The sequence below is a fragment of the Melitaea cinxia genome, chromosome 3 (assembly GCF_905220565.1).
Source record: "Melitaea cinxia chromosome 3, ilMelCinx1.1, whole genome shotgun sequence".
NCBI classification, from domain to species: domain Eukaryota; kingdom Metazoa; phylum Arthropoda; class Insecta; order Lepidoptera; family Nymphalidae; genus Melitaea; species Melitaea cinxia.
The window spans coordinates 10,079,282-10,098,852 of NC_059396.1; the positions used below are offsets into that span (position 1 = coordinate 10,079,282).

The window sequence follows — 19,571 nt, forward strand, 5'->3', positions numbered from 1 at the left end:
TTGTTTCAAATACAATAGTTTACAATAACTTCCCATACAAATCATCGTTTTTTTATTTGAATTTTTCACCAGTCACGAAAAATTTACTGAAAATTAATTGAGAAATTCAATAAAATCGCACTTAAATAACAAAGCGCGAAAAATAGTGTTGAATACTTCAAGTAATTCATTACTGACAATGGGACCACTTGACATATTCAAGATTTTTTTAACAGTTATACCACTTTGCAAAAAAAAAATATTTCCGTAACTATAGCAGATAGAAATGCTCATGTTAATATCGCAAAAAGGATAAAACTCAACTATGTGATGCACAGATTAAGGATTAAAACAAGAGATCTTTAAAAGTTAAAAGTACCTTTTTATTAACTAATTTATTAAGTATAGATTTTAAGACAAAGATAACACTAGTGATAGATATAAATTAAATATGTCACATGAGTACTAAATAAATTTAATCCAATAAGGATATTGTTAGCCATCTGCTGGTACCCCTAGGTAAACCATAGAAACCTCTGTGTTACCATAAACTGCTGACACAGTTGGGAACAACTTTTTCCTGTAAGGAAGGCCTGAAAAAAAAAATACTTATAAGTAAAAATACTTGAAAATTCAAATTACTAATTTAATTCTTTTTTACCAATATTTAACAATAATATCACCTCGGAATGCCACTCCTAGAAATTCATGATTTCTCTCAAAAGATAAAGTGTGTCCTTCACAGTCTAGAATTACTCGTATGCGTTCTCCAACCTGAAGTAAAAATTGTATGATTGTATGAATTGTATGATTGATTGTATCTGTTGCGCTGGCGGTTGTGGGTTCGATCCCCGCACATGACAAACATTTGTATTGGCCATACAGGTGTTTGCCGTGGTCTGGGTGTTTGTACAGTCCTAGTGGGTCTCCCCACCGTGCCTCGAAAAGCATGTTAAGCCGTCGGTCCCGGTTGTTATCGTGTACACCTGACAGCGATCGTTACTCGATCGTAGGGAATATATCCGCCAACCCGCATTGGTGGATTAAGCTCTGATCCTGCTCCTACATGGGGAAAGAGGCCTATGCCCAGTAGTGGGATATTACAGGCTAAAACGTATAAACAATTTATAAAAAACGTAAGATAAATACCACACTATTTTAAAACAAAATTTTCCTTAACTTACTTGGTATTTTGGACAATTATTAAGAATAGGATAACGTCCATGAGTGTCTCCATTATGTAATAATTGATTATCAACTAAATTCCAACCCCAGCTATGTTCATCAGAACCTAAAAGCCCTACGTAACCCTGACATTGCAATGGAGCTTCTTTTGTTGACACACCAATTACTGCTACAGTTCCCAGTGGTCCTTCCCAAATAACTTCCCATGAGTGCCTACCTCTATAAAAACCGATTTTTCCTCTACATGCATCTGTGCTTTGGGCTACTGGATTTCTGTAAATAATAAAAGATAAATAGGTAAAGTACTTATATGAGTTTTTTAGGATGTACATTCTGTGATATGATACCTGTGTAGAGTAAATCCGTTAGGTTTAATATAAATATTCCTCGAGCAATCATAAGGGCTCCAAGCGTGGTAAAAGGCTCTCAGTTTGGACTTGTAAGTAGATAGATTTGAAAGTAAATCTGATTTCATGACTTCTTCAGCCAATCTTTTAACGCAATGCAATCTCCAAACATCATTATTTTCATCACTTAAAATTCTAAGCCATGTCTTACACACTAGTGCGCAATTTTTAAGATCGCGCAAATTTAAATAAGAAAATATATTCTCTAAAAAATGATCGGCCACAAGTTCGGCAATAGCGTAATCACAAATATCGTTATCGTATGTATTCATTTTATAGTCAACAATTATATTAAATAACTTTTTTGTTATAAAATAAATTATTAAATATTAGTTTGGTAATCGGTGATTAAAACCCATTTCTCCCATTTTTTTCGCATGTAAATGTTAAAATATTTATCTACAGTTATTACAATTATTTTTATTTTTATTCAAAATAATTTTATTTTTAATTGATTGATCTTTTAGTTTAATGGATCATTTTAAAATTTAAAAACACGCAGACCTCAACTACACCCACAGAGCATAGTACCACAGATAACTACACCTAACTCTCGACCACAGATTTGGTAATCTTAAATTTAATAATTTAATCTAGAAAGCTTAAAAAATTATAAATGTTTTATATCGTACCACCATAGATCAAGTAAAAAAAGGTAGATAACGCACCTAGAACAGAAAAGTGAAGCCACTTTTTTAAAGATGTGTGAGTGAGTGAAGTGTTGACACCTTTTAAAAAAAGTCCCTAAAATTTTTATTAAACAATTAATTTAATATAGGTAAAATGGGTATGTGAAAATAAAAACCTGTTTATAGTTTTAAATAAATTTACTAAAAATAAAACAAAAAATCGGTAGAATAATAAAAAAATATATTCGTAAGATAATCGTATGAATGGACACTTCCTATCCCCTCTGTTTATCTCTTTTCAGTTTGCAGTCGGTTTTTTTAACTATTTTTCTTAAACCTAGAATCCTTTATGTTGGATAAGTTTTTTAAATTTTTGTCGCTTAGAACTCAGAGTCATCGTCATTGTTTGCATTTTACTAATATGATGTAGTCTTATGTTCAAATATTTTTCAATCACTAATCGTATTAAATTGACTTTATGCGCATGGCCAGAATAATCGTGGTCATTTTCTCAGTCTTACAGCCGCTACCCATTCACCTCTTATTAAAATATTCGTTGGAAACCTAAAACCATGAAATTTGATAGTAAAATATGGGTACCTAGTTTACTCAAAAATTGTAAAAAGTTAAAACATAAAACAAACGAGTTAATAATTCATAAATATATTTTGATTTTTTTATTTTCAATTTATGTAACATAAAATGACACGAGAAAAAAAACAATAACTATGTCTACTTTTTACTTAATTATTTTTCTGGTTACGTACAATTTACTTACCCACATTTTGGGGGTATTGAAAAAAAGAACTACTGGCAACACTCCCGTGGTACGTCATTTCGTGACATTGAAATTATAAGTTCCGAATAACCTCAATATTATTTTGGAATAACAATAAATTTAAAGTTTTATATGTACTTACGTGTGAAACGATATTCCTTCAGATTTTTTGTTTACTTTGGTATTGTTTTTGCACCATTTAATCACACAAGACGCCATTTTATAAGCAAAGTTACTGTATGAAGCCTCGTGACATACTAACGAAAATGAGCGTAGTTTGATGCATATGTGTGCGTGAGCGCGTGTATTTACTTGAAGGAGCCGAGTTTTGTGGCTTCACTAACAACAAAGGCCGCGCATTATCTACTTTTTTTTACTATATCTATGCGTACCACATATAATTTTAATTAAATTTAAGTGTAACTTATAGATTATTCCTAGATTGGATAAATAACAGCTCAAAAAATAAAATAAATACTCCCCGCTGCCCAGAAAAATATTTGTCAATCCAAAAAATTTTAAACCTATATTCAAGTTTATATGTTCGTCAGTAGAGACGATATAATAAAGAAAACAATATGAAGTGTAGAAGATTTTGTTTATAATTATATAATATTACTGTCTTATTTGTAATATGTTAAAATGTGTACAGTTTAGAGCGAAAGACTTGAATCCAGCTCTCAATAAATTAAATTATTCAAAAAGTATTAAAAAACTGCTCAAGTTGCATTTATTTTCAACGACGATTTTTTTCAACGACTTTATCGATTTTTAATTAAATAGTTTAAGGTGAGCAATTTAAAAGGACAACATAGTTGAATTGAGCTATTGAAAATCTATCGATTAGTATTTTTTTTATTACAAGTATCATTATTTTGCAGGCTGGGGTGGGGTAGGTATCCTAGAGTCCTAAATAGTAAACAAATATGGCGTACTTCCGACCACAGACAACAGAGTAATATTGTAAGTCTAGGATGAAGTATGCTCGTAAGTGTAGTAAAGTGACACAAAGAGCAAATCAATGAACAATATTAATAAGCCATAGACGAATATAAAATTCATTTTATGTTCAAATATTTAACGCTAACATATAATATAACAATACCTAAAATTATTTCAAAACCTAATAATATATTGATTATTTTTGCTAAGAATTAGTTACAAAAAAAATATATATTAATCGAGCATCTAGTATAAAAGGCAACAAATTTATATTTCGTTTATGTGAAATGGTTATAGATAAAATTTACAACAAAATGTCCTATTTTCGCCTGTCTAAAAAAAAAGTTGACCCTATAAATATTATTGTCACATTATTTGTATTTACTTTGATATATTGATTTGTATTTACTATAATAAAAAAAACCTTGCGCCGGCGGCACACTCTCTCTAACATCTAAAAAAAGGACTAACATTGTTCTCCACGAAGATCTCATTGGGTAATCCTAAGTCTCATCCTAAAGTCTCAAAATTTTTTCCTATGAACTACAGTAAACTTTTATGCCATTGCTATGTGGTATACTTTAATATTATATGGGATAGCGTTAAAAATGTTCAGGGTGAAATTGATATTCAGAAATATTCATAATTTAAAATAAAACCTTTACAATGTTTACCATAAAATATTGACATTGTAAGCATTTTTTTTGCGCTCAACATAAAAAAAAAAACAATAATAACAAAAAACAAATTAATAACAAATCGCTTTACGGTAACATTATTGAACAAATTTTAATTCGTGAAAATTTAAAATATAGGTAAAGAATATGGGCTGGGCCTATTTTATATAGCTCATGCTGTTCATTCGCCTCTAAAAATATTATGACCACATAGGCTAATATTATGACCAGTTAGGATGGGATTCCCTATTTGCCTTTTAAAAAAATATACTGAAATGTCATATTAAAAAATATTAGTTATCTGTACGCTCGGAATTCGTATTTTATAATAGTTGTTTTTATGTGTTTAAAATGATAAATTGATATTTGTTTTAGGTGAAATAAATAGTAAAAGGAGTTTTACAAATGTCTGTAAACTAATGTGTTATGAAAGTGAGTGATAAACGCGGAAAAAACGTGAATTACGATTGACAGGGGTTTGTTTACCCAATAAGACTCTTCCAAAAAAAACGGAATATACTTACATACAGCTCAAAAAACAGTGTATTTTTCCATAATTAATCTAAAATCAGAACAATAATATTAACTATGCCTGCCGTAGAAAAGACTCTTGAAGACGATGAAAACTATATTATATCAAGAGCAAAAGAAGCTCAAAAACACAACATTTATTCGGCTAAAGCTTGGATGTTAACAGCTAAAACATTGTTTCCAACAAATTTTAAGATTCAATTTGAAGCTTACTTAATGGAAAAACAATCCGGAAATGTACAAGAAGCAGCCGAATGTTTTAGTTCTTTAATGATGTCACCACAAAGAATGCCAGAATTATTAACGGAAATATCTGCTATTGCTAATGCTCTTAAAACCAATGAACCATGTTTTTTGAGTCAAATGTTTGACAACATCTCTCCAGATATCCAGTTAAACATATTAAAAACAAGTGTTGAAAATAGTGATGACACTATGGAGCATTGTCGTTTACTAGTTCTATTATTAAAGAAATTTCCACAACTAGGTGTAGATAGCCTTGTTAAGACGCTCATAAATGCTGAAGAATTTTTCTATGACAATCGATACGCTCGTCTTCTAGTTGTAGAGACATTGCCCTTACTCAACTCTTTGGAGTCACCTAGACTGTTACAACGCTTAGTGATTAAAGCCATTGACTTTTATAATTCTTATATTTATGATGAAACTGAGCATGATATTACAGATCCCTGGCAAAGACTTTATGGCATACTTGAATTGTTGGGAAGACAGTTAGGATGGGATTCTTATTTAGTTAATTACAGTAATAGTCTAAATAAAGAATCCTATTTTCAAAAATTATTAGGTTTGCGAAATTTTGATGATTGTAGGCAACTTTTATATTGTGGGGTGGTATTCTTCTTAAGATCACTTTATGAGCACAAATCTCTTAAAGGTAACCATATACTTGTTGAAGCTTTGTCTGACCCTGACCTCCCACCATCAAAGAGAAGAAAAGGTGATATAGAAGTTACAGGAGTTTCAGCCAACCAGTTTCAAGCAGCTGCAAATTGTTGGGAACTTTTACATCGAAATGAAGTTATAACAAGAGAATTTATAAAACTAACTTCACAGCTGCAAGTTAAACCTTGGTTAGAAGGTTTTTCTGAAGAATTAGCCTTGTTCAGAGGAAGATATGATGAGGCTTGTCCGCCCCCAACAACTAATAATATAACTGCTCTTGTATCAAAAGTGTCTATAAATTTCTTTCAGCAAAACTACAGTGCTTGTATTGAAAACATATTGGCCACACTTCCTGTATTACCTACTGTTGAAGGAGTATTGGAGCCTGATCTAATTATTGGTGGAAAACATCGTCATCTACATTTCCTACCTTTAACTAAATTTGCTATTATGCATTATTTCTGTACTCTACTTATAAGAATTCTCATAAAAACTGGAAATAATACTGATTTAGCTTATGGACATGTATTAGTATTAATGCAACTAGGGTGGCCACAAGAGGAAGCCATTTTTATACACATTATGGAAGCAATTAGAAAGAAAGGTGTTTTTCATTACCATCTTTTTCCAACATATATAATTCATATTGACTTGTTAGAGGAGTTAAGTTTTATTTGGAATGAACAAGGCAAAAATGTTGCTTTAGACATTCTACCGAACTCACAGCAACATCTTGGACAACGAAGAATTGGTACGCGAGGTGCAGATAAAGGTGTCAAAGAAGATTTTAAACAAGCAATGAAAGCACAAGTCGCAAGAAGCAATGAATCTATACTAAATCTAATAATTCAATTTATAAATGCAGAAAGATCATATTTTTTGCAGTCTTTGTAAACCATTATTGAGTGAAATTAAAAAATATAATGTATTATGATATTTAACTATGTTTATTTAATAAAAGCATTTTGTAATAAAACAATTTATGAACTTCCTTCATATGATCCAACAGCTAACAATAAGTTTCGTCTAGTAAAATGTAAATTTTTAATAGGCGAATTTTTTGTTGCAAAAGATCGTAGCAAGAATTTTTCTTCTTTTTGTGTTGCATTGTTAGCCCCTCCTTCATCAGATGTGTTTTCATCTGTTATTAAGCTAAAATCCCAAAGTTTGATAGTAGAGTCTAAGGAACCTGTAACAGTTCACAAAATAAAATTAGGTTATTTCGAATATTGAGACACAAATTTATAAAAATGAATAGGTTTCGTTTTAATTAAATCGTTTTTAAAAAATTATTATAATGTTCACAGAAGTTGATTTAGGTAGATTTTTAAAGTTTTAATGGTATAAAATTTTTTACGATTTCATTACTTTTATAATGTTTATTAATACATAATTTCTTTAAGTCACAAATAACAATATCTAAGAAATTATTATAAAATAAGTTGTAAATAATTATTGGCTAAGTTAGCCAATAATAATTTCTACGTGTAGAAAAGATAGTTTTAAATGATTCTTTTGACCCACCAGAACATAATAGGGTTCCATCACGGCTAAAAGCTAACGCATGTACAGGCGCCACATGCATTGGTGGTAACGTTGCTGTAGGCAAGCCAGTCGAGATGTCCCACACAACTATTTCTCCACTCCCAGCACCTGAGGCCAGCCATCTTCCACATGTGGAAAAGGCTAATGTGAATGGTGTTGACTGAAAATTTTATAATATTCTAAAATAAAGTTTTATAAATTTATCTAAGAGCAGAGGCTAGAGAACGAGAGAAACTAGAAGGCTTGAAGCTTAGGTAGTACATAATTTCCCTACTAAGTTACTGTAATGCTTATTAAAGTGTAGATGATAAGTTGATAGGTTAACATGTTCTTGGCATTGATAATAAAATTTTTTCATTGTTCACTACAATTTAATACTTACTTTGTGACCAGTCATTATTCGAACTTGTGACCCTGTTAAACAGTCCCAAACTCTGACAGTGCGATCACTGGATCCAGTGGCAATGTAATTTGAATTTGGGTGAAATTGTATACACTGAAATTGCAACATTTTAATATTCATAATAGATAATGTTAATTTGCTGTGTGGTTACGGCATTAAGAATATAGCCACCCCCTCTCTTCCTGTGGATGTCGTAAGATGCGACTAAGGGATAACACAGTTCCATTACCACCTTAGAATTTAAAAAGCCGTCCGATGACGGGATAACCATCCAACTGCAGGCTTTGAAATACACAGTTCGAAGATTGGCAGCAGCGTCATCGGTGCGACAAAGCCAGCCCTGCGGTCACCAACCCGCCTGCCCAGCGTGGTGACTATGGGCAAAACACGAGAGTTCACTCCATTTTTGGCGCGAACTTGTGGAGGCCTATGTCCAGCAGTGGACTGTAAAAGGCTGAAATGATGATGATGAATTTAATTAATATTAAATTTTGACAAATTATATATACTAAATCATACATCAACATCAGAATGGTGACCGGCAAATATTCTGAGAGGCTGATGATGGTCAGTCGCCCAGAGGCGAGCTGTGCGGTCGTGGCCGCCTGACGCAAAATAGTGGCCGTAGGGGGACCAGCGCACGTCCCACACCGGCCACACATGCCCGCGATACACTACTAGGCATGTCCAGCACTGAAGAGACCATAGTCTTACTAAAAAAAAAAATGCATTTATTGAACAGAGTAGTAACTAGTATATCCGATTTTACGTGTACAGTAAGATTCTTCTTCTTCTTCTTTGGCTTGAGCACCCTTGCGGAATTGCCAGTATCAGAGTAGATTACAGTAAGATTCATTTTACTTTAGTACAGACAGTTATTGTCAAATTCTTAAATGTTATAAAAACCCGGCTTCTGTGATAATGCGCACAACACGGTGCGCAAGGTATTGCGAGCAGCGATCTTTCTATCCAAGTGTTAACAAAAGATTAGAAAACAATCTAAAGTTAAATTGCGAAGATGTTGACGATTTCGTAAGAATTACATACGAAATTGTTATAAAGGAATCTAACTGAGTTGGTGAATGGTTTCTTTGACAGTTTTTACTTATTAAATAAATTAAACTTTCATGCCCCTTCAAGAGCAGCATTTACTCCATTTGTAGAAAAATACATACGTACTCGTTAGGGATGCCATTCACCAATTAATAGGCTGATGATGAGTTTTAATTCGTTTTACAATCGAATTGCATTGATAAAAAGGTAAAACAACCCGATTCTAATGTTTCTATTGACATTTTTTCGAGTAACTTATCAATATTTAAATATATAATAATTGCTGATGATTTATTTAATTGCATGACAAGTACCTTAATGTTTTTTATTCTCTAACTAGCGACCCGCCCCGGCTTCGCACGGGTGCATTGCTGATGCTAAATACACTACAGAAATACAATATATACTACGTTTTTTACTTTAGAAACAAAAGATAGGTAATCAACGATCATGAAAAACAAAAGATACCTATTCTATTCAGTTTTTTTTTTTTTTAACTGAAATACCTCAACTTAAACTACGATTTTAATTTAATTAAAAATACTTTGCTATTCGTTCGACTAAAAACAAAAGATAATCAACAATCATCAACAACAAAAGATACCTATTCTATTAAGTTCTTTTTCTGAACTTACATACCTCAACTTAAATTACGATTTTTGAAAATAATTTCCCTAATATTAAATTGATCTAACTCTAAATTTTAACCAAGATCTTAATAGAAAATTCCAATACAAAAATTATGGTTAATCTTATCTAACCGTATGTACTAATTATTACTATAAGTGCGATTTATTAACCTTACAATAAAATGTAATTTATATTTTAAAACTACTATCATACAATTACTTATCGTAAGTTACTTATAATTACTGATACGTTGTCGCGCTGAAAAGCACTGTTTTATTAAGTATTGTTATTTTCCTCGCTAGAGAGCTCAGAAAATAAACGCATCCGATCGCTGCTAAATTCAAAATGCTATCGGGAGAATCGCAGCCTCCGACGCGCTATTTATAGGCACGTTGCCGCCACCGCCCGCCGGCCGGTACCGCCGCAAACGCTACGTCCCGCAATTTTTAAATCTGTGATATCTTCGAAAATATTCATTTAAATCATATGCTGTAAATGGCCATATAGATCATTCAATCAACAATGTATTTAAGGTATTTAATTGGATAAGGATTAATGCTGTATTGGTTAAAATCGCTTCGAAAATTAGCCATTATTTGTCGTAAAAAGTAAATGACAAAAAAATGTTATTGTGGGATATCCATAAGAGATAGGTATATACCATCGCGGAGTTTTCTGTAGACCTTTTCAATGTGTACAATACTTAGTACATTATTTTGATAAATCTTGTAGGGTTTAGCCTGCGTTTGCAATTTAAGCGAAAAAAATAATAATAATTTACGACATAACATTAGAAAACTCAAAAATAACAGTATTTCTCCACTATTTAATGGATGTTATTATACATATAAACCTTCCTCTTGAATCAATCTATCTATTAAAAAGAACCGCATCAAAATCCGTTGCGTAGTTTTAAAGATTGAAGCGTACATACATTTGCAGGGACAGAAAAAGCGACTTTGTTTTATACTATGTAGTGATGATTATTATTATTTTTTTAATTATGTAAATAGATTTTCAATTTACAATTTCAGTTAAGGTATACTATTTAGCTTTAAAATAACAGTGATTTATTCATTAATGTTTGTATATGTCGTTAATTCAATTTTTAACCGACTTCCAAAAAAGGAGGAGGTTCTCAATTCGTTGTATTTTTTTTTATGTATGTGACATCAGAACTTTTGACCGGGTGGACCGATTTCGACATTTTTTTAAACCGAAAGGTGGTGTGTGTCATTTGGTCCCATTTAAATTTATTTGAGATCTAACAACTACTTTTCGAGTTATATCTAATAATGCATTTTTACTTGACGCTTTTTTCGTCGACCAACGTTGTATTATACCACATAACTTTTTACTGGATGTACCGATTTTGATAATTCTTTTTTTGTTAGAAAGGAGATATCCCTTGTTTGGTACCATGATAAGGAAACCAAGATTTGATGATGGGATCCCAGAGAAATCAAGGGGAAACTCTCGAAAATCCGCATAACTTTTTACTGGGTGTACCGATTTTGATAATTTTTATTTTAATCGAAAGCTGATGTTTATCATGTGGTCACATTTAAATTTTATCGAGATCTGATAACTACTTTTGGAGTAATCTTTGATAATGCGTATTTACTCAACTATTTTCTCATCTACCTACGTTGTATTACTTATCAATATAATTGAAGTCGGTTTTTTTTCGTTTGCCTGCAAACACAATTATTTAATCAAATTGTTTATCATTTTAACTATATATGTGGTCAATTGATCGGGACTTTATTGAACTATTTTGGAATTGCTTTTTAATGTATTTTAATTGTTATTGTTTGTTATAATAATCTTTATGTATACGTGCTTAAATTAATAGAATGAGTGTAACACCTATAATTAAGATTACGCTTAGCTTTTAAGATCTTTTGTTAATGATTATATGCACAATAGTGCCTATCTTGTTGGTTTTAACAAATAAATAAACTGCTAAGACCAATGGCCCACCGTGTGTAAATATTATTAATCATTACTATTAATCCTTATATATGTACTAGCAGTGGCCGCGACTTCGTTCGTAATTGTAAAGAATGTTATTTTGGTATATGTACCGTGTATACATCCATATCCATTTAGTAAATAGCTGTTATTTTAATATTACAAACACACTCCAATTTTATTTATTTGTATAGATAAGTAGGCTTGTAGCTTCGATTTCAAGCTCTTACCAGTAGAATCTTCAGAGCAGGACAACAGCATAGTTTTAAATGGATCAAAGGCAACTTTATACACCGGACCAGAGTGTCCAAATAGTGTACGACATGTATCTCTATCTTTTTCTTCCATCATCCTCACCAAAACATCACCTATGAAGGAAATAAAATGACATTCGTGTAAAAATACAAATATTATATTTGCTTTTATTACTTTGTAGTTGTAATGTATTATGTAAGCCTTTTTTCTATGAAAGGAAAAGGAAGAGGGACGGTGCATGAAGAGAAGTGGTGGTAGAGGTGGAATCCTGCTGCTGTTCAAGCTGCTATAATGAGAATCGGCTGTTTTGCAATATTATAAAAATAGCTATACCTGCTTCTCTATCAATATCTTGTAATTTATCTGCTGACTTCATACCACGCAATCTATTTGTAGTTAATGTCCAAACCTAATTAAAAAAAAAAAAATAAGTAATATGTTTAGGCGTGAAACAGTAACGTTTGGTTATGTAGATTACCTTAATAGAAGAATTGTTAAAGCCTACAGCGAGTAACGTGGAATCATCACAGATATCCGCACAAATAGCTGTTTGGCCACTATTTAGTAGTGTGTAGAAGCAAATAGAAGGCAGGCTGTCAGGGCCCAGTGGCACACGTTTTGAAGCTTCTCTAATAGCTTTACCTTTTTCTATTTTATCCGTTTCTTTTCTGAAATATATATTATAAAACCATAGGATCGAAGCAAATTATATTTTTTCATGGTATGTAACATTCTGTATTTGACTAATATGGTCATATGTTTTATTACATCTGATTATAATATTAATGTAGTATAATAATGCGACATAGTCTATTTGCAATACATACAATTCTGGTAATGGTATTCTGTCATTGGGAGGAGCATTAGGGTCAGATTTGGGTTTTTTCATAAATATATTATCTTTTTTAGCCTTTTTCTTTTTTGGTTTATCTGGAGTTTCATCAGCTTCATCTTCGTCTTCAACAGGAGGAGGAAGCACTTGAATATCAGGCTCTTTAAGAAGCCCGTAGTAAACTTTTGTACGGTTATCTAAAATTTTAGGTTGACGTATTAAATAAATGGAATAATTATTATTATACATTGTTGATATTACATATAACATGTATTAAAATAATTATTAATGAAACATTCGTTACTTTTTATACAACTATGTCGAAAAATAAGCATATTGCTCCACTAATGGTAAGCGATTACCATAGCTTATAGACCATTGCAACACCAGAAGCGTCGCAAAGGTTATGCTGACCCTACCTATCTGAAGAGGAGCTCTGGCTACCTTACTCACCACAGGAACACATTAGTTCTTGACAGCAGTGTTATTTATTTGTGATCTTTTGTAAGGTTGAGGTACTTTCTCAGTTAGTTTTCTCAGTCTTCTCCAGATTTTGGGCTTCCTGCTGTGCACCAACTCAATGATACTAAGAAATGATTTTCTTGAATTACAGTTGAATATAAAACTAATATTTTGATGAGACATAAAAATTTATATTAATTTTTAAGAGTTAAAAAAATTACCATTTCTTGAAGCTTCTCCCAATAGTCCACCTATAGTCGATTTTACTTGAGCTTGCGTCCGACCTGGACCATCATGAATGTCAATCTGAATGTGGTTATTAATAATATTTATAATAACAGGAGAACTTTTTTGTTCATGTAAATATCTTTTTAACTGCGTAGATGCATCTCTAGACAGTTGAACTTGGAACTTATTAGAGCTAAAAAAAAAAAAAACTACCTACATACAGTTTTTTTAAATGGATATTTAACTGATTTGACTGACTGATTGAACTATTTAGTTTTCACAATAAACCATTAGCTTTATAAGAAATTCAAATTTTTTTTACACGCCACATACTTGTATATCTCTGCTAATTCATTGCCCTTTATTTGTTCTTTATTTTCGACCATTGCCAACCGTTTAAGGTCCTCCTGATAATAATCTTCTTGTTCTGGACCAAATTTATCCAGAAATTTAACCGCATGTTCTTTGTGATCATATAATATAAGGATTAAATACATGTGAACAAATACTGGATACAGGAATGTTGAAAGTTCATACTGAAAAAAAAAATGTTTTTAAACGGTTTTATTTAGCTCACCCCGTTTGTTTTATTTATTTTTTATTATTTATTCTTGGGTCAAATTTAGTAATTCAAATTTCACCCTCTTCCTGTCAACCGATTAATCTGAAATTTTGTATACACTTTGGGTTTTGGTGACAATACAATTATGTTTATTCATTATCATTATAAATTCAAGATGGCCGCCGCTACAAAATGGCGGATAATTTATGTTTTATTAATCCCATCAATATGGGTATCAAATGAAAGGGCTCAACAAGCAGAATACAATAAACTATAAAAAATTGAAATCCAAGATGGCGGCCGCTACAAAATGGCGGATAACGTAGGTTTTATCAATCCCATCAATATGGGTATCAAATGAAAGGGCTCAACAAGCAGAATACAATATACTATAAAAAAATTAAATACAAGATGGCGGCCGCTACAAAATGGCGGATAACGTAGGTTTTATCGATCCCATCAATATGGGTATCAAATGAAAGTGCTCAACCAGTATAATCAATGTACTATATAAAATTAAAATCCAAGATGGCGGCCTCTACAAAATGGCGGATAACTTAGGTTTTATCAATCCCATCAACATGGGTATCAAATGAAAGGTCTCAACAAGTAGAATACAATTTACTATGCAAAATTGAAATCTAAGCTGGCCGCCGCTACCAAATGTCTGATAACAATTTTTTATCAATCCCACCAATATGGGTATCAAATAAAAGGGCTTGACAAGAAGAATACAGTGCACTATACAACCTAAATATTTAAGATGGCCCTTGCAATAATGAAGCACTAAATGAATTAAACAGAATGCGAAATAAAAACTAAAAACTAGAAAATAAAAATAGGTAAAAAAACTTTTTAAGTTAAACGGTTTTATGTTAAACATACATTGCAATGTTTAAGATAAATGTACTAAAAACCAAAAAATAATAAAATAGATACAGTCGTGGGAATTATAAACATATGCATAGACTAGACTAAAATAAAACCGTGGGGCACGTCAATTGTCTACAAATTATCGACTTAATGTGCGATAGAAGAATCGTTTAATTCGTCGTTAAAATAGGCAGTTGGCCCGCAGACGGTGAGGAAATTACTTACTATTTTCTTGCTCATGGAAATTCCAATAGTTATACACTCCATGTAAATAAAAGAGATGTTTCAACTAGTTTATCGTTGGACATTCACACTGCTGGCTGGCGAGGAATCGTTTCACTGCTCGTAGTTTGTCTTTAATCGACAAAACATATGATAAAAGTACTACTCGCTCACCACTATGAAACCCTAAAACTCGCTTATAATCGAGCTTGCTAGCTTGTTTCCACATTCTAGCCCTACTTATCACACGTCCATCGTTGTCGGTTGAACAACTGCCTAATTATAGTGTAACATTACAAAACAAACATTTTAATCAACGATTGTAGACAATTGACGTGCCCCACGGTTTTATTTTAGTCTAGTCTATGCATATGTTTATAATTCCCACGACTGTATCTATTTTATTATTTTTTGGTTTTTAGTACATTTATCTTAAACATTGCAATGTATGTTTAACATAAAACCGTTTAACTTAAAAAGTTTTTTTATTACATGATAGTATAAGAATCGCATTCAATAGTATCATCGATAAAATTAGAATAATATAATTAATAATAGTAAAATAAATTTTAAGAGAACTTTAAACAATTGATATTTATAAAATTAAGTTTTTGATTAAAAGGTAAATAATAAAAAAGCATACTTAGTTCTGTGTTTTCATTTTGAGAATATAAGTATGTAATATACAAAAGTAATAATATCTGAAAATGATTTATCAGCTTGGTTCAAATTTTCAGTAGGGTAAGATAATTGTTTAATATCTTGTAGAAAGAAGTTAGCTTTTTCTTTGCGAGCAAACACAATTATAGAGTATAATCACACATGTGTACACAAATTACATGATAGAACTGGTAATTTGTAACACATTGAAAGTGTTATAAAAGTAAGTTTCAAAATTTTAGATAATTATTATTTGTAACTTCAAAGAGTATCTTCATTTTTAGTACACATACTTTAAATCATCATTACATCATCATTACAGCCTATACAGTCCACTGTTGGACATAGGTCTCCACAAGTCTAGGCCAAAAATAGCGTGAACTCATGTGTGTTGCCCATAGTCACCACGCTGGGCAGGCGGTTTGGTGACTGCTGGGCTGGCTTTGTCGCACCGAAGACACCGCTGCCCGTCTTCGGCCTGTGTATTTCAAAGCCAGCAGTTGGATGGTTATCCCGCCACCGGTCGGCTTTTTAAGTTCCAAGGTGGTAGTGGAACTGTGTTATCCCTAAGTCACCTCTTACGACACCCACGGGAAGAGAGGGGGTGGCTATATTCTTTAGTACCGTAGCCACACAATACATACAAAATGTAATTCGTTTTTTAATATCCGATCCGATCAGTGTCCGAAAATCCTCAGCCTATAGGCTATTCGGCAACATTTACACGCAGCACACATTTATATGCAGCTAAACAAAAAAAAATTGTGTATCAAAAATTACCTTGTATACGTCCAAAGAATTTTCGACAAATTTTTTCAGACTTTCGTATGCAAATTCGTAACTATAAGGGTCACTTTCAGTATGATGTGCTGTTAGAATACTAGCAAGTTCAACTTCGGGTAAATCTAAATTTTCATACTCGGCGTCACCTAAATTAGCTTCTTTTCTTAAAATTTCTTCAGTACCCTGTTAAAAAATGCAAAGTTTTAAGATGTAAAAAAATTGCTTTAATCTTGCTCTAAATAAATAAAATACATACCTTCAAGTCATACTTCCGTAGAAGTTGAAGAACAGCTAAAAGTGGAGTTGATTTATCTCCCATTTTTTATTCACATAAAAGTATACTACAAATGTATTGAAGTTTTTATATATTTGTTTAGTTACTTATGCTTTTTAATATTATTTATTCATGGCATTCCACTCGATTCAATATATTTTACGTGTTTTGTATAAGCTTCTTGTATTTTACAAATGCGAACCACAGACATAAACAGCTGAAAATTGTCATGTCAATTGTCGCTTTGTTGGTTTGCCCACAGATTGCTAAATGTAATAGTTGTAAGGATGAGAGTAAAGACTCATAAAAAGTGTTCGGTAAAAAAGGATGAATAGGCATGAACTTGAAATCCGCATGATAACTGATTTTGTGTTTGTTAATTTTTCCGCTTGCTTATATTTTACTATTAGGACAGTCATATCACACGGTCACATCTCACTCATTAGGATTAAAAACTACAGCAACGTACAATCAAGTACATTTAAAAGTACTACTTGAAAAAACACTTGGAAATTTTTTGCAACTCAATAAAAAAAATTAACAGGTGTTTTTTCCTTAAGCTGGCATTGACCGAATTTTTTTATTTCTACCATATCGTTAGTAATGTTTAATCGTTGAAAAATATTTTGTGAGATTCTTCATATAAAGCTGATCTTCGTAAGTGCGAGTGCGAGTCCTTAGTACTAGTAAAATTAAATTGATGGGCGTCGAATAGAAAGTAATAATTAAAAATATATATATTAAACGCGGTAGTGAAACTAAAGACTTCTCAGGCTCTTTTAATTTTATATTTAGGGTCTTTACAATTACGAAGACATATATGTTTTAGATACTTCTGTACAAATTTGTTGGTCGTATCTTCGGCCCAGTTCGAAATTTTTCCTTATTAATAACATTTTTTATAATTTAATAGTATTTATTTCAAATAATGTTATAACAATGCTAAAAAAATTTGAGCGTCGTCCACGTGTCAATGCTATACCTATTTATAAACGAAATACATATAATATGGATAAAAGTATAGAATAAAAAATACAAGTGAAGCAATACTCATACATTATGTTACACAGAGATATAAAAACAATTATAACGTACTAAGTGACAAATAGTGCCGCCTTGAGGTATTTTTTAAAGCAAGACAGGGATTGGGCTTGTTTTATAAGAAGAGGTAGAGCGTTCCAAAGTTATATAGCTTTAACTGAAAAAGAATTGGAGTAAAAAGAAGTAGTGTGAGCTGGAGTTTCGAGCATTAAAGTAGACTCAGATCTAAGAGTGCGTTCATGTGTATTACAAAGATACTTGAAACGCTCCTTAAGATACAGCGGTGTATCAGAATGAAAAATTATACAATATAGTAGCGAGAGTATGTGAGTATTCTTACGAAAGCGAATCGGAAGCCACTCGAGACCATTGCGAAATTCGGAAACGTGGTCATATTTGCGAAGACCAAATATGAACCGTATGCAAAGATTTTGAAGGCCCTCAAGCTTATTTAATTGCTCCTCTTTAATATCAAGATAGCAAGTGTCAACATAGTCAAGAATTGGTAGAAGGAGTGACTGTGCTAACGTAATTTTGGTAAGCAAAGGGACGAAATATTGCAGTCGTTGCAGTGATCCGATAGCTGCAAATAGTTTACGGCTCATCTCACTCAACTGAGGTGCCCAAGAAAGACGTCTATCGAAGATAATTCCGAGGTTTTTGACTTTGTCGCTGTAACTGATTACGGCGTTGTTATAAACGACTAGTGGTATAAGTGACCAATCTATTCGACACACAAGTTTAGGACTAGCGATAATAATAACATGACATTTTGAGGGATTAATGTTTAATCCGTAGGAGTTACTCCATCTATATAGGTTCTTCAAGTCATTATTTAAATTGTTTATTGATGTAGGTAAATCTGTCAACTTAGCGTGAGAATAAATTTGAAGATCATCGGAATACAAGTGGTAGAGAGAAGATATGTGGAGAGTTATTGAATTTATGAAGATTGAAAATAAGAGGGGGGACAACACGCCACCTTGCGGAAGGCCAGCATTAACGTTCGACCAGTTTGAATAAGAATCCTGGACACGAACGCGCTGCCGACGACCAAACAAGTAACTATGAAACCAATCAATTGCTGATGGAGATATGTTAAGCAAGCATAAGACAGCCAGCACTAAATGCAAATCCACCGCGTTAAACGCATTGTTAAAGTCCAGCAAGGTCAACACGGTGAGATTCTGACCGTCCATTGCCCGCCTAATGTCATCAGTGATTTTCATAAGGGCCGTAGCCGCACTATGACCTTTACGGAAACCAGACTGATAAGGATTTAGGAGATCATTGGAAGAAAGAAATAAACTTAGCTGTTGATGGACAAGACGCTCTAAAACTTTGGACAGGAAAGGGAGAATGGCTATTGAGCGAAGATCGGAAAACGTAGAGGGATTAGGTTTTGTAGGTAGGGGAATAATTTGAGCGTCTTTCCAGCTAGTAGGAAATGTATTGGAACTTAGGGATTCGTTAAAAATATGGGTTATGCAGAAAGGACTGAGTCTATTTTAGGAATGATCATATTACGGCTGATGTTATCGAAGCCCACTGTATTAGAACTAACAGCTAATATGCTCTTTTAACATCACATTCAGACAATTGTGTGAAAGTAAACGTTGGCGAAGAGTCGGGAGTTTCAATGGCAAAAAGGTGACTAAGGGTATCGGCTTTGGTCACACTGTCTATAGTGACAGAAGAAGTAAAATTTTTACTGAGCTTATTGAGATCAAAGGAATTTGAAGT

The 19,571-nt window shown here is 32.4% G+C and overlaps 3 protein-coding genes across 3 annotated transcripts; 1 reads left to right on the forward strand and 2 right to left on the reverse strand.

Annotated features, from left to right (window-relative positions):
• Positions 1–340: 340 nt before the first annotated feature.
• On the reverse strand, positions 341–1,845 carry LOC123669158 (F-box/SPRY domain-containing protein 1). The gene is made up of 4 exons (XM_045602789.1): positions 1,512–1,845; positions 1,164–1,437; positions 663–753; positions 341–572 (listed from the first exon to the last, which is right to left on the reverse strand). Exons 1-4 carry the CDS (start codon positions 1,841–1,843, stop codon positions 475–477), a joined length of 795 nt encoding a protein of 264 aa, XP_045458745.1. The 5' UTR covers positions 1,844–1,845; the 3' UTR covers positions 341–474.
• A 3,224-nt stretch (positions 1,846–5,069) lies between these two features.
• On the forward strand, positions 5,070–7,007 carry LOC123669442 (integrator complex subunit 10). The gene has a single exon (XM_045603046.1). It carries the CDS (start codon positions 5,186–5,188, stop codon positions 6,923–6,925), a length of 1,740 nt encoding a protein of 579 aa, XP_045459002.1. The 5' UTR covers positions 5,070–5,185; the 3' UTR covers positions 6,926–7,007.
• LOC123669441 (transcription initiation factor TFIID subunit 5) lies at positions 6,958–17,012 on the reverse strand. The gene is made up of 12 exons (XM_045603045.1): positions 16,770–17,012; positions 16,511–16,696; positions 13,747–13,949; positions 13,407–13,606; positions 12,719–12,920; positions 12,370–12,559; positions 12,225–12,300; positions 11,867–12,004; positions 8,499–8,692; positions 7,959–8,072; positions 7,556–7,736; positions 6,958–7,220 (listed from the first exon to the last, which is right to left on the reverse strand). Exons 1-12 carry the CDS (start codon positions 16,830–16,832, stop codon positions 7,012–7,014), a joined length of 1,956 nt encoding a protein of 651 aa, XP_045459001.1. The 5' UTR covers positions 16,833–17,012; the 3' UTR covers positions 6,958–7,011.
• Positions 17,013–19,571: the final 2,559 nt, after the last annotated feature.